The 16545-nt window shown below is 45.8% G+C and overlaps 1 protein-coding gene across 1 annotated transcript in view; it reads right to left on the bottom strand.

Annotated features, from left to right (window-relative positions):
• The window catches only part of grid2 (glutamate receptor, ionotropic, delta 2), a 287411-nt gene that overhangs the window by 28918 nt on the left and 241948 nt on the right, over nt 1-16545 (bottom strand). The window contains exons 12-13 of the mRNA XM_012830589.3: nt 15759-15897; nt 10159-10354 (exon numbers count right to left, since the gene is read on the bottom strand). Of these exons, the coding sequence (XP_012686043.2) occupies nt 10159-10354; nt 15759-15897 (335 nt within the window). The remainder of the gene's footprint in view (nt 1-10158; nt 10355-15758; nt 15898-16545) is intronic.

Here is a 16545-nt window from a genome sequence, read left to right as displayed (position 1 = left end):
CCAGCTGTCATACACCACGGTCCCCCACTACACCATGCCCAGCCTCTTTGAGGAGTGTTCTCTAAGCTCAAGAGCAAGCTGTTGTATTTCCTATCGCTCACGTGCCCAAGCCAGGCTCCACTTGTGTGTTTAATCCTGTGTGTTGAGTAAACAAGCAAAGCAACATTTAATGACAACTAAGTTACTCATCTGCCTGTCAAAGGTGGTTTTAAGAGAGACCCCCCCCCCCCCACACACACACACAGAAACCTCCTTTTATCAAATTTACAGAGCAACAAGAATTTTACAAAACAGATTGGCCTAGCAGCCTAAGCAAGCCTCCTCTTAGGTTTTTGCCCATAGCCTGGACAAATGGGTGGGGTCCCAAAAGGGCTCAGCAGTCTTGGAGAAAGAACCAAAAAAAAAAATATGTACAAACAGCCCCCCACCGCCCGCCTACCCCCAACCAAACACACCATCAATTAGCAGTGGCTCTCTCCTCCTCTCCACTCTTCTCCTCCCCCTCTCTCTCTTTCCCCCCATCACCCTCACTACCAATGCAGTGGCCCGCTGAGAAAGATTACACGGCTGTTGGCAAGACTTAATTGCCATTTCCATTTCTGCGCTCTTCCATTGATTTTCCTATTACACGTTTTCATAATTACAAACCCCCGCGTGGAGAGGCACCCGGGGCAGAAGCCTGTGACAGTTCAGCCCTTTTAGCAGGGGAGAGGAATATCAGAGCAGGTCTGCAGGCTCTTCCACCACAGACACTCCTTCATTAGCCAGGCCGCTATATCTTACCTCCGAAACCGTATTATTCTTTATTCGCTCTTTCACCTGCTTGCTCTCTCATGCTCTAGCTCTTGCTTTGTCACTCTTCCCTCATCACCCTCTTCCCTCCTTTTCCCAACCTCCCTCTCTCCGCTTGGCCGCCTGCTGTCCGTCAGTGGTGCTCTCTCTCTCTATCTCTCTCTCCCGTGCAACAGCCGTGTCCATCAGCTGCCTAGCAACAATCCGCCTCTATATCAATCGGAAAAGCGGGAAAGATAAGGTCTCAGTAGATTTCCTCTCATCAGCGCTCCCTTTCTACCGCTCTCATTGTCCGTGTCTTGCTCTTCGTCTTGCGTCCACTCTCAATTATCCTCATCCTCCCCTTCTCCACTCTCCTTCTCAGAGGGGTCGGGCTGTAATGCGATGATGGTGGAAAAGGGTGAAGTGGGAGTGGGGAGTCATCAAGAAATCTTGACCTCTAAATAAATCAGCAAAGTAAACAGAAAACTTTTTCGCTCCCAACAACATTGAGTTTGAAGGCGGATGGTGAATGTTGCCAGGCGAGAGAGCGTGGTGGTTATTGCCGGAGATTTCCGACATGATTGACGTGCCTTTTCTGGCGACCGTGAATCACTCTCATGCAAATACACATCAATGCCAACGCATCCTTCGCCTACACACAAGCACAGCATGAACATATACACACATGTTTGCATGCACACACACACACACACACACACACACACACACACACACAACCGCACAACCACACATACACACATACAAACACACACACAGACAAATCATGACTCACACACACATCCATCGCAGTTGAAACATCACGTGTGCTACATATCTGTAACGATGGAAACTGACCCCTCTCTAGTTGATCGCGGCAATCATTCATCCTTCAAACCCAATACATGGAATTATAAAAAGAAAATCTTTACCATGACCTTGAACGTTGGTATTTAACTGGCATTTAAGTCTTTCCACGTTCCTCTTGCCATTTCTCAGGTACTCTCCTCTGCTCTTTCTTTCAGTCTTTCTCTTTCTCCTTCTCTCCCACTCACTACCAGCATGGTTCTTCTTGTAGTCTGTACATTTCTGCCAATTTATTCAAAAAGGAAATGTGCAGCTTGAATTAACTCTTAACCTTGCAGATAAGTGTTGTGAGTTGTCTCAGAGCATTTCCTTCTTAAGCCACATATTGAACAAATATAAAGTGATATGACATATACTGAGTACGAACTGTCCACCGGAAAGCATTTTAGTCTCTGTGTTTCTCATTCTGACTGCACTAGACAGACAGCGCTTCAGTCAATGGATCAGAACCATTAGTCTGCAGCATGAGTCATAGCAGCTTTACCCCTGTCCCTCTCCTTCTTTTTCAAGGGATATCTTTGTTATAAAACCTGCGGTTCTCGCAATTCCTGGTAGTGCGCTGCATTTAAAGTAGTATACCGCTTTCATCATTTCATTTAGAGTTAGCTTGTGGCCATCCTAAAAATAATCGTTCTCTTCATCTCTCTCATGTATTCATTGTTCATTCACTTGTTCATTCATTCACTCACTCTGCCACTTGGACACTCTTCTCAGTCTAGCACTTACATTCTCCCTCTCTTCCTCTGTCTCTCTCTCTCTCTTTTCCTCAGATATTCACTCAGTCAGTCAGTCAGCCTATCATGAGCTCTTACTCAAACTCTCCTGTAGTGCTGACTGGACGCAGAGCTGCCATGGTATGGAGCTAAAAGAGAGACTTTGTTTGCCACTGAAAAAAACAAATCGCCATTGTATTATACAATACATTGCGATTTGGCATTGAAACACACATTGAAATTAACTTTGGGTACTGAAAAGATGTTTCGATGTTTTTTTTAACGCTTTTTTCAATGTCAGTACTTTCCAATGTCAATTTACTGACTCTGTTTTGCAGTGGAAAGGGGAGGAGATTGATTGGAGGGACAAGAAATACATTATTAGCATAGATCCAGTGGGCAACAAATCTCTGAACGTGGGCGTGGCCGAACATATGGAGATTGTAAAAAAAAAGAAGAGAAAATCTCATGTAAGCCCGTTCAATGGCACTTCTCATCCACAAACGAGAATATTCATCGATAACACTTGAAGAAAAACTATGATAACGATGCCAGGGTACTCCAGTTCACGTTCAGAGATGCGTTGCCCACTGGGTCTATGCAAATAATGTATTTCTTGTCCCTCCCATCAAATCCCTCACCTTTCACACCAAAACATAGACAGTAAATTGACATTGAAAAGTACTGACATCGAAAATCAATCCCTGACTGAAAAAGGCTGACATGAAGAAACAAAGAAGAGCATATTTTCAGTGGCCAATGTGGTTTCAATGCCAATGTTCTATTTTTTTTTTTTTTTTTTTTAAACAATGGCATTGATTTAGTTTTTTGTCAATGCCAAAATTAAAGTCTCTGTTCTCTCTCCATACCATGGCTGCATGGCTGTGTGTCCAGTGAACAGGGGAGATTGGCCAGATTCATTCTGCAACATGTGATTCAATTGATTCATTGTTTTTCTCATTAGAGAGGCCATGATTACATCCATTACAGCCATAATGCGAGTGACCGACTTGGCATTGGACCATTACCTCCAATGGGATGAGTGAGAGAACAGTGACAGGAAGAAGCGATCTTGGGGTCAAAGTGACGAACAAACCATCACAGCAGTCAGTGCTTATGCACTACTATGAAAACTCATGGATTATTCCAAGTCATGGATGAAACACTGCTATAGGGCCAGGCGGTCTGGACCAGTGTTTAGTTGTGAATGCAGAGTCCAGAGCACTGCGTTGATGAAATAGCTGTGAAACTACAGCCTTCTTTAGAACTACATCTCCCTGTGGGACCACCATTAAAAAGTAATCATTTTTTGCACTTACACAAAAAAAGTATCTCATTTCGAGGAAAGTTCAAACGATGAGGAGAACTTTTGGAAGCAATCATGCAAAATTTAACACACATAAAACGAAGGTTACGTATGTAACCACGGTTCTATGAGTTTCGGATGACCGCCAGAGGCGGTGCTTACAGCACTGGATTTCCATCGCACGTACGTGCAGGTCGAGTGTTAATACCAACAAAGTCACCTGTGACCTGGGGTTACATACGTAACCTTCGTTCTATTTCGTTTCTCCTGACCGCCAGAGGCGGTGCTTACAGCACTGGATGACTAATACCAACAAAGTCACGAGGAAATCTTACCTTACTACCGCTGTAAGGAAGTAGGAAGAACAGCTGCTGCCACTGGGTTATGAGGGACCACTTTAACCCTATAAAACCTCGCAAATGTGCAGGTTGAAGCCCATGATGCAGCTGTACAGATATCTGAAAGGGGGGACACCTCTAAGGGCCGCCCACGATGTACATACACTCCTGGTTGAGTGACCTCGGACCTGAGGGACCGGGAGGCTACTGCTCCTATAGGCACCTATATAGCCTATAGCCGATGTTTGGATAAGCTGTGCCCTCTCTCTTGTCCTGAATGACAGAAACAGTGAATCAGACTGATGGAATTCCACAGTCATATCAATGTAAGCCCTTGGTGCTCTCACTGGGCACCACAGGTAGGTGCTCTGTCCCTGCTCATCCTCCTGTGCTGGGGCTCAAAAGCAGCCAGACTGAGGGGCTGGTTTGTGTAGGATGATGAAACATCTCTGGAAGAAAGGCCGGATTCGGCCACAAGTTACCCCTGTGCCTCCAGGGTTTCAATATAGGCATTCTTGGCTTGGCCTTCGTTTAGCCGATGCCATGGCCAAGAGAAAAGCGGTCTTCATAGACAGCCATTTCAATCCCACCCTCTCAAGAGGTTCAAATGGGGACTGACAGAGTGCATCTAGGACTATAGGCAAGTCCCAAGAGGGCACTGGGCTTCGCTGAAGCGGCCTTAGTCATTGAGCACCCCTAAGGAAGTGGGTCACTAGCGTATGGGACCCCACTGTGCATGGCCGAGATGGTGGCTGCGTATACTTTGGTGGAGGGTGCCCGGGAGCTGTGGATGGTCTGTACAACCACTGGGTCACATGACCCTAACAATGGCTCTGGCCCTTCAGAGGCCAGACCCAAGCTGCAGACGAGCTGGTTTCGGGTGCCAGATTCGACCCCCCCAGCTGTGAGAGGTGGTCCAGCCTCACAGGGAGGCACCACTGCTCCCCGTCTAGTAATCTGTGCAAGATTGGGAACCACACACTTCCCGGGCTTTTGGGGGCTATTAGTAACTCCTTATGGTTCCCTCTGAGGATCCTTCCTGGAGTGGGCAGGATCAGTGGTAGTGGGGGGAAGGCGTACAGCAGCTGATTTTGCCACACATGGGCCAGTGCATCCTGGCCCAAGGGGCTTATAAATTCCCCCCGAGAAAACCAGAGGGGACAGTGCGTCGTCGACTGTGAGGCGAAAAGATCCACCCCTGCCTTGCCCTATCTCTGCCAGGTTGCTTCCACCACTTGTGAATGCAGCCTCCATTTCCCAGGAGGTGGGTGCTGCCGGGATAACAAAAATCCTCGGCCGTGTTTTGAATGCCTGGCAAATGCATTGCCCTGGCAAATGCATTGAGGATACGCCAACAACCACAGCTGTTGGGTCAGCCTCGAGGATTGTCTGGACCTTGTGCTCCCCTGGTGGTCTACCTGGTAGACCACTGATGTGTTGGCTGTTCCTACCAGGACATGCTTTCCTACCAGCACTGGAAGAAACTGTTTGAGCGCCAGCAGAACAGCCTGCAGCTCCAATACATTTGTGTTGTTCCTGCTGCCAAGGACTCCAGAGACCTCTGACAGTCCTGCATTGCCATACAGCTCCCCACCCTGCCAGAGAAGCATCGGTGGCCACCACTTCTCTGCGAGAAGGTATGGACCCCAAGGGGACCCCCTGGGTGAGAGATGTCTCTCCTCTCCACGGGCGTAGCTTTGCAAGGCAACTGGAAGTGACTCTGACCAGCTTGTGCCTGTGATAAGTGGGGTGCAAGCCAAGATCGTTCAGCCGAATTTGAAGAGGCCGCAAATGACAGAAGGCCCAAAGGGCCCACCGATGAGGCCGCTGTGAGCATCCCCAGCAGTCTCAGATATGATCTGAGGGCCAGAGCCCTGCCTCTCCTGAAACGACTGATGAGCTTGAGGGTGTTGTTGACCCGTTGTTGAGAGGGGGTAGCAACCATCAGCCGTGAGTCTAGCTGGATGCCACTAAAGACGATCTGCTGACTGGGCAACCGGGAGCTCTCTTCCTGGTTTATTTTTAGCCCTAGCCTGGTAGCATAGGAGATCAGAAATGCTGATTCTCTGAGGGCCTCTCTCCTCGACTGGGAACGGATCAGCCAGTCGTCCAGATAGGGGAAAATGCGCATCCCCCCTGGCCTGCAGTGGGGGACAGTGCCGCTGCCACACATCTGGTGAAGACCCCTGGTCCCCGCGAGATCCCGAATGGGAGCACACAGAACTGGTAAGCCCTGCCCTCGAAAGCAAAACGAAGGAACTGTTTGCCGAGGTGTGATAGGGACGTGAAGTATGCATCCTTTAGGTCGATGGTTGTAAGCCAATCTCCTTGCTTGATGCCTTGCAGCACATCCGCTGTACGCAGCATGTGGAATATTAAAATCTTGAGATGCGTGTTTAACTGTCTCAAGTCTAGTATTGGCCGAAGGCTGCCGTCCTTCTTTGGGATGATAAAATAATTCAATTCAATTCTATTTATATAGCGCCATAACAATACGATTGTCTCAAGGCGCTTTACAGAGCCCAGAGCCTGAAAATAAGTGGAGTAGAATCCACTGTTTTGTGCCCGCCTGTCTAATGGCTCGATGACGCCTTTCCCATGGAACCTCGATGGTCCACGTCGGAACCATAGAGGGCCTCTGTCTGCCGGGAGCCCCATGAACCAGTTCAGTTCAGTTCATAGTTCACAAATTTTAAAATGAACTAGTTCAGTTCATAGTATATCATTTAGTGCTGTCAGTTTAACGCGTTATTAACGGCGTTAACGCAAACCCATTTTAACGCCGTTAATTTTTTTATCGCGAGATTAACGCGAATTTTTTTTTAATTTTTTTTTTTTAGATAAACATTCTTTTTGGCCTCGCAAACTGTGTAGTAGGCGAACGTTACGGTTTGAGTGAATGGTGAGCGCGATACCGCGAAATGGATGATAAAAAGCTTCTGAATGGAAAGTTTACTTTTAAAAGTTGTGTTGTGCAAAAGAAGCGAGCTTCACTGTTGTCTGAAAATGTCAACAGGCAGCTGGCTGAAAGCAAAGAAGTAGTAGGCTTACCTTTTATTGGTAACCTAACTGTTACGGTTCAATGTTTCTGAAATAAGAGGCCTGACTGCTATGTTCCCAGCAAACTTGAAAAAAAGAAAATATTAAGCCATGGTTTAACTGCACTATAGGCTGAGTCCTTGTTTACCTGAAATGTGCACTTTATAATTTTATTTTGTACCGCCCTGTTTGGCAATATTGGTTTTCAATAAAATAAAACATTTGCATAAAGCAAGCCAATCAACTTTTCCATGTTGATAAGGGCATTCAAATAAAAATAAAAAGATGGAAAAAGTAAATAAACGAAGGGACATTTAGAATAGATACAAATTTGCGATTAATCGCGATTAATTTTGAGTTAACTATGACATAAATGCGATTAATCGCGATTAAATATTTTAATCGTTTGACAGCACTAATATAATTCAAAATCTCGAACTAAGTTCACAGCTCCAAAAAAAAAAATGAACTACCTGTAGTTCAGTTCTTTTTTTTTTCAATATGTTCCGAGCTATAATTTGTCTAAATCTCTATCTGTCTGCAATACCGCTCTCGGCCTCTACGCACTTCGGCGCCCTCACTTGACAGCCATAGACAGTAGAAGAAAGCACATGCAGCGATTGACTGGTTTGGCAATCCTGGATACAGGACTGTAACTGGTGTGTCCTTCGCCTGGAAGTCTCTAGAATCTGCCTTATTGAACGAAAATTTAAAAAGAGTGAACATACCGTTCACAGTATCGTTCATCAGCAGTAATACAGTAGGCTACGTTCACGTTCACCAAAATTATGAACGAGTTCATGAACTTTTGCTCAATGAACGCGTTCAGGTACAACACTGGTCACCAATCAGTAGGTAACCGTAGCCTGCTTCTAGCGTTAACACAAGTCGACAGGAGTAAAATCCTGTTCGTTTACTTAATTGAATGCTTATGGCGAGAACACCGCTTGCAACTTTATAACAACAACGGTACAAAACCAAACTATGCGATAACTTCCAACTTGCTTAACAAGTGGGTTTAATTATCAGTTGTAAGGCGAGAAACACCTATAGGCTACTGACAGCCCAATGCCTCTTAACCCATTACTGCCGTATCCGAGCGTGAACACTACAAACGGCACAAAATAGGAAGGAGGAAAACTCTGTCGGATTATCCGCCATTGATTACGGTTCTAATTACCACAACGGTACAGAACAATTACTATGCAAGGAACTTCTAACTCGCGCAACAAGTGGGTTTAATTATCAGTTGTAAGGCCAATGTATCTTAAACAATTACCCGAGGGTGAATACTACACACGGCCCAATATTAATACTTACCTTTTCCGCCTGTGAACATACTCACCCAATATGGCTGTAGCCTGCCGGGTAGTGTTTTAACTGACCAATACTGAGGGCACTGCACCCAGAGAATACCGGTGAGAGCACCGTTCGACTGGGTTCATTTCAACCTGATGTAGTGAGCGAGGCCGCTCCGGCCCAGGCTACACCTCAATTAAGAAAACAAACTTCGAGTAACGCAGTTTCTCGGAGGGTGAAATATCCACTGCCCCGACCATGATAGGTAACGAAACTGCCAGCGTCTACCTCGAATGAAAATTTGATCTGCTTCCGCGAGAAGATGCAAGAGGGCGCTTCCTGGGTGGGCCGGCCTTTTGTGCTGGTGCACATTGAGGACGTCACCTAGGTCACAGGTGACTTTGTTGGTATTAACACTCGACCTGCATGTACGTGCAATGGAAATCCAGTGCTGTAAGCACCGCCTCTGGCGGTCAGGAGAAACGAAATAGAACATTGATGACGTCATTACCGGTGTAATTTGTACGACTGAAAAGCTCACTTCTCTTCATCTAACAAAAAGAAACTGCACTTTGGGAAATGACAAAAGTTTCTGCTACTAATAACCCTCTTCCACTTCCAAAGCCTGGAGAAACACAATTCATTGCAAGAATGGAAAAGGTTATCGATAGGACATGGTGCATCTCTCAGACAGTAAACAAAGAGTCAGCTGAAAAGAAAAACAGGAAAGGAAAGTTGAATCAGAAACAGACAGCGCAGTAAAATGGTACACCACTGAGAAGAAAATAAATAAATAAATAAATATGTATCTATGGTGAAATCTGTCGCCTCGTTTATCATGGCCACTGTTAGAGCAAACACTGCATGCCTGAGCATGGATACTGTGACTGCTAGTCACCATGGAAACAACAGAGTGTTTAGCATGAGAAGAGCAACAGAGGAAGAAAAGACAGAGGGAGGGGGTGAGAGAGAATGAGAAAGAGAGACTGAAATCTCTGTGGGTAACAGAGGCCATTTGAAAATGAATGACTGCTCACTAGAGGGAGCTCTGAAACCTTCAGCGTACTTAGAGCGAGAAAAAAGCAAACACAGAGAGAAAAAAAAAGACTGTACGAGACAAGACAAGTAGAGGAAAGAAGTGGGTGGAGAGAGAGAGAGAGAGAGAGAGAGAGAGAGAGGGATGGAAAGGTTGCGCAGCAGAGAGGTAGCTGTCTATTTAGTCATATTCATGTCTTGCACTCAAGAGGTGTCACCCTTTCATGCAATATTTATCTAAGCACCTGGGAGAGACGATCACCTCTACAAAATGCTGACTAAGGCTAGGCACGCTAATTAGATATTCACTGCTAATAATCCTCTGGAGACGAGATGAAGGCGTAAACTTGGCTTTCATACTTCCTTGCATTTAGGAGCGCTTTAATTGCTGCTTGAGTTTACTTCAGTGAAGACGTTTTCACAGAGAGGGGAATGGAAGGGGCAAAACAGAGAAGGAGATGTGTTTGAGGTTAACAAATAATGCATTAACCTGGAACGTAATGACAAAAAAAACAAGATTAGCAAGGGAAATTGAGAGCCAAACAACCACACACCTTACAAGCACAATTAAGCCATATTAGCTGATTTCCCAAGATAGTGCCTCTCATAAGCGTCAACAGTTTTCCCACTCGCAGACATCATTAACATACTGACTGAAGTGGCAAATGACTTGGAAAGCAAAAAAAAATAACCAACGACAACCAAACGAGAAGAAAAAACCACACGCACTCATAAATATTTGTGAACGCGAGGGGGATGTGAGCGTTGCTGAAAGTGGTACTCTTCTCACCTTGCGGATGCCTTCCTTTGATTCCTCCACGTTGTTCTCAGCGCCTCCTGTTCGGTTGATCATGCGCCACATCTGAGAGTACATGGGGTCCCGCTCGAAAGGGTTCATAGCCTTGTTGCGCACCTGGTCGTACACAGCCGAGTCCAACACGGTGCCGTACGGCAAGTCCGTCTGTTTGGAAAGGTCCTGGAGAGACCTACGGGTAGACAAGGAGCAAACTCAAACTCAAATTCTGGATCTGTAAATGGGAAACAAAGTGGCTCGGACCGAGCCATACACTATTTCAGCCAATCAACACATTGCTTGAGGAGAAGAAGGCTCCATTTTATATTAAATACCCTTATTACAGGGTATTTATGTTAGTATGTGGTCTACTGTAAAATACTGTGATCTTCTCAAGTATGTTAGCCCATGTTACTAACACAACCACAAATTCTAAAGTCATGTGCAAAACTCAGACAGGCCTCACACAAATAAATGCAGACTCAAATACGAAACCATAACATAAACACATGAACGAACATAAATTTACACACACCCACACACACAGACATGCATTCATGAAACAAGAATAGACATAATTAAGCTTGTCCATAATCACGCAGCAGCCATTTCCAAACATCCATTGCCCAAACATACACACACAAACAAACATGCTGATGCCCACACACACATGCAGACAGGCGCGTGCACACACACACACACACACACACACACAGAATCGTTCACTCAGCACTTTGAATTCATATCTCATAAGCAATTAAAAGTTAGCCAAGCAAGTGACAAGAAGTCCCTGTAGTTGTAATAAAGAAAGGCGAATAATAGGGAAAGGCAATAAATATGGGACTTGTATTAGTCTGAATTCTCAGTCTATCAGTGCCTCAGGGGGGTCGGGGATATTTTAATTACAATGTAATGCTTTGGTAGGTCTTCAAACACACTTTATTTAGAGCGGCAATACAAAACCATTACTGAAACTAATTACTGTTTGTTTGTCTAACTTGCTTCCTTCGGAGTGAGACAGAAAAAACAGAAGATATAATTTGGCCAAGTGTACAGCAAACAATCCCTATCCTTTTTTTAAACAAGACCTCAGTACACCCATTTACAATGAAGGAAGCAAATGCTTATCCACTTGCAAGCAGAGTCGTGACACGTGCCGCTAACCCTAATGTTATTTTATTTAATACCATTGATATCCCCAGACAACTGTCATCTTCCACAAACGCCTCCTTATATCGTCTCCCACTATGACTTAAAGTTCTGCTCTGACCCCTTGGAGGTTTAATGAAAGCAAACCGAAAATGTTTAATCTTTAATAATCTCCCAATTTATCCCGGCTCGTAATCTCTCCCCTGCCCCTGCCCGTCAGTTTAGCCAGGATGTGAGGCTTTTTGCGCTGTCTTTGAGGAGGGATTCACCAAAGCAAACAGAAAAGCGATGTCCAGTGGACTAAAACCGCACTGACAGCACACACACACACACACACACACACACACACACACACACACACACACACACATACACACAGGATGAATTTGACTGGATTTGCCTGAGAGAAACTGTGCAAGAGAGAAATAATGATAGTAAAAACAACAACACACAAGCTTTCTGGACAGGGTGCCTGGTTTTAATTGGTGCGTTCCCCCGCCTTTGCTTGCGTGCGGTGTGTGTATACATGGCGCCGTGCAGTCTGCCATCTGAAGTACGCCTCGTTGAGCCCCCCCACCACCACCACCCCTCTCCAAAGTCCCCTCAGCAGGGCCTCGACAGGTGCAGCGCTCCACCTGAGTGCCAGACATCTGTCGCTACGCGTCCGCTTGGGCCTCCGCTGCGCTCCCTAAGCCTCATACCCGAGAAATGATGACAGGAAAATGAAAAATAAAAAGAGGTTTTGATTTTTTGGGTGGGGCTTTGGTTATGCTAAGCTTACAGTCCGGAGTGGACTTGCCTATGAACTGCCCTTTTATCACCAGAGTGTCACCCCCTGAGGTAGGCAACAGAACGTCAGCCCACTAAAAGTACCTAAGGAGAGCTGGACTGTCCAGCAGTGCTCAGCAGTCATTTCATATTGTACTGCTTCTTTTTTTTCTTGAGCGCTTGAAAGCCGTGATTACTCCCTTCTTGTCGGTGACAAAAGGGAAGGGGGCATGTGCACATGTGGGGTTTAGTGAAGGCTTGACACTGGTCTGCTGTCTGAGCCCCTCTGCCTATAGCAGTGACGTACAGGGCCAATGGTGTTAATTGTGCATATGAGTGTGTCAACTACAGCAGGTGATTGTGACCCAAGGACCACCATGGGGCCGCTGGCCGCTGGTTGAGGACTAATGACCCGTATTCCAAGATGTATATGGTCAAAATATTAGATTCCGTATTTCCGTGTCTTTCATATGGAATCAAAACGCTATGACTATGGGAACTGTGTGTGTGTATATGTTGCAGTGCATGCATGTTTGTGTCTCTATGTGCATTTGTTTAGAGGCATACGTAAATGTGCATGTGTGAGAGTGTGAGGGTGTGTGTACGTGTTTGTGCATGCATGAGTGAGCACAAGCGTGTGTGTGTGTGTGTGTGTGTGTGCGCATGTCTGTCAGTGTCTGTTTGTGTATACACGTGTCTCTGTGTGTGCATGTGTGTGTGTGTGTTTGTGTTTGATAAGAGCCCCTGCTCTCTCTGCTTGTCTCTCAGCAGGCTGTGTATGTCTGACTCGCTGACAGAGAGTGTACTTGGGGCCAGGGCGACCAGCCGGAGCCTGCCTGCCTGCCTCTCTCTGCTCCGGGCGGTGCTGCGCCCGGCAGATGGACGTGTCTCTGGGCGGTATCATGTGCCGACACGGAGGCACCCGCCAGATCTGTTCTGGCATTAAACAGCAAATTTATCTCCCTCACAAAAGAGGGGAGGCAGAGGGGCGGGTGACTCCCAACACATTTGCATCAGTAGAGATTTGGGATGGATCGTGATTTTCAAATATTCAAACAGTCATTCAATTATAAACAATCGAATAGTTTATGGGACTATCGTAATAAAATATATTTTACCTTGTTCTCAACAGTGCGTGGTAGTAAGTAACGTGCTACTACCGCCAACCACCATTAGACAACAAAAGAAGAAGAGCACGTTACTATCACAAACATGTCTGGTGCTGTGGGATCAGATGCTGAACGAAATATTACTATAGCCGTCAAAAAGTTCTGTGTGGAACTACTTCCTAGAAATGTATGAAAATGAGATGTAGTGCAAACTCTGTCAGGTAAAGCGTGAATGGGTCTGGATCTTTCTGTCTTTGTGTGTGTGTGCCTGCAGGGTTGTTGAATAGTAGTCAAATAGTTCCCAGTGATTATCGAATAGTATTTCTGTTTGAAATGCCCATCCATATGGGCATATGAGATAAGAGCGCGACATCAGTATTTTGAGAACCAAGATAGCGGAGGTCGTTCTATGGGTGTTTGTGGAGCTAATGTTACATGTGACCCCCTCCCTATCCCCATCCCTCTGGTCTGTGCAGGTACAGTTGGAGCGATCTCCCGCCGAGTTGGAGAAGACGGCGTGTCGAAACACTAAGATGAAACTCATTCAGAGAGAGGCTGCCACAGATCGTGCCACCTGATTTCATTTCTTTGGTCAGCATTACACCTCACCACGCAGTGCATTGGCATTCTTGGTTCTCCTCGCTTTTATGTTTGACGTGCCTCCGCGCTAAGGATTTACATTTTGTAAAGCTACAGCGACACTAACGAGCTAGGTTCGACAGAATGATCGTGGCTAAATACCTACACCTCCATACATTCTCTGCTATTTTCAATATGGGTGATTAATACAAGACATATAAAATACATTTTTCCTCACTTGTCAGATTATTGTGATGATGTGAATGGTGATGTTCAGTTATGAGGATCGTGATATCTCAGCCTTGCTTTTCGACGGCAAAGCTGTTTATAGAAAGATGAGGACATACTTTCATATATTTACATTCTGTTAGATATTTAAATTGAGCTAATCAGTTCTGCGTGACTCATTGAATCAGTTGGATCCCAGTTGATTTAGGCTGAAATCCTCTGTGCCATTACAGTGTAAACAAGCCTTAAAAAACATCGACAGAAGTGCTAATCAAAAGTTAAATGAGATAACAGACCATCCAAGTATGAGATCTGGGTTTCAATTTCATTCTTTTTGTGTTTGCATTGCTCATTTAATACATCTTCCAGGGTTTCGAGAGAGAATCACAGAGAGAGAGAGGAAGAGGAAGACACATGCTCCTCTTTAATACAACAGACCCCTGGGTGTGGAGGTTAGGTTCTAATTATCGCTGTAAGGACCCCAGTACATTCTACACATGGAAGATAATGCATTGAAATTTATGGAAATCCTAATTAGCTTGCATAGAAACGAACAATCTGAGGAGCAAAGGGAATCTAATGCAAAGGGAAAACACACACACAGACACAGATACACACAAACACACACACACACATACACACACACAATATGTTTCCTATGCTCTCTCTTCATTGGAGTGATCACTGAGTCGAGATGCTCTACAAGCACAATTAACTATATATCTGCTGGGCATTCCATAATCTGATAAACCCAATAATGCGGAGGATTTATGTTTGCGTGTGCAAAGAGGAAAACAAGTATTAGTTCTGAGTGGTATCTCAAGCATATATACAACCTCCATTTCTCTCTCTGTCCTCTCTCTCTCTCTATTCCTATCTCTCTATCTCTTTCTATGATAATGCTGTGTTTCCCAGGAATCTCATCTTTCTCTGTGAGTCTCTCAATCTCTTCACTCTCTCACTGTCGTCTGTTTTAACGTTCTCTCTCTGTTCCGTGTTGTTTTCTTAGTCTCTCTCTCTCAGGCCTTTTACTGTCTCTCCCTGTGAGCGCAGTGGAGCCATCATCATAAAGCGGTTACTTGTTGTGTGGCTGACTGACGTCACCCTCAGTGAGATGGATCTAATTTGTGCCACACAGGAAATTAAAATGGAGGCCCGCTAGGCCTCTGGGGGGAAGCGCCACCCGGCACCACCGCCGTCGCCACACCATTTCACACTCGTACAGGCCCGCCTCCACGGAAATGGAGGGGCCGTGATTGATTTCCGAGGCTGAGAGGACAACAGTTTCGGCGGCGCCAACTCTCGTGGGGGCGTTCGCCTTCACAAACAGTCTGACAGCATGCTGCGTGTGCGTACATCGACTGCGAGTTTCCATGGGAGTGAATGAACGAAACTGTGGGTTTGCATAGGTAGGTGTATGTGTGCATCTGTGTGTGTGTGTGTGTGTGTGGGGGTGTGTGTCTATGTGTATAGTCCCAATCCCCATGTTGTGGCGAGGACCCAGGTGATGGACCCTCAGGTTGGAGTGTACTTGATGACTTCCCATACACCCCGAAGTCAGCCATTTTCACCAGATTAAGTTTGCATTGTGGGCGACAGCTGTGAAGACAGGCGCACTGGAAAGATGTCTCAGGTGCACTTCTCAAGCCCACACCAGCTACCCTGTAAGGCTGTAATATCATTGGTGGCTTATGGTGGCTACAGCTGTGGGTAACAAAGGTAAAGCACTCTCTGTGTGGGTTTAGAAATGGAGGCCATACTCACTGGATGGAGCTCTCGATGCGGGTGATGGTGAGGAAGGCGGCCAGGTTGGCGGTGTAGGAGGAGATGACGATCAGCGCAAAGAGCCACCAGATCCCCATCATCATGCGAGTAGCCAGGGTGGTGTAAGGCACTTCTCCACCTACAAGACAGGAGGAATAATTATAGACAACGAATGTCATAACCTCTATTGTATGTTTTTCTTTCATTTTTTATGACTTTTTAATATTTAAAAACCTGTGTCAGCTAAACAGGGTTATATACTTCAATGCATATGTGTCAAGCGAGAGCACAGGGAGAGCGTATGTGTGTGTGTGTGTGTGTGTGTGTGTGTGTGTGTGTATGTGTGCGTGTGAGAGAGATCTGTTTGTTCCTCGTATAAATGCTAAGCCGTGTGCAAAGCGAGGCGTCTCCCGGGGATAACGCAGTCCCACATCGTTGATGGATCTGTAGCGCTGGCAGCATCCCCTTATTGAAGGCTGTTAAAAATTAGCCTCATTTATCCTTGTAACTCAGCAGATCATTGTGGTCTTATGCGTAATAAGTGCCAAGCATTTCAATCTCTTCAGCGCAAAGACTCAATAAAAACATTTGACACCCCGCTCCATCTGCACTGGGCCTGGGAGGTGATCTATTTTACTAGGAGAGGGGGAATGTTCCCCCTGTGACACCATCTCATATGTCCTGCAGGATGTGTGGGTTTTTCTAGTGTCGGGCTGTTGCCTACAGAGCTCGGCACCGTATGCTATATGCTGTACGCACTCTGCAAATGCTGCTTCGACTCGGTGTT

The sequence above is a fragment of the Clupea harengus genome, chromosome 7, assembly GCF_900700415.2.
Source record: "Clupea harengus chromosome 7, Ch_v2.0.2, whole genome shotgun sequence".
Classification (NCBI taxonomy): domain Eukaryota; kingdom Metazoa; phylum Chordata; class Actinopteri; order Clupeiformes; family Clupeidae; genus Clupea; species Clupea harengus.
Note: the sequence above shows the minus strand (reverse complement) of the source record. Positions and strands in the feature narration are given on the sequence as shown.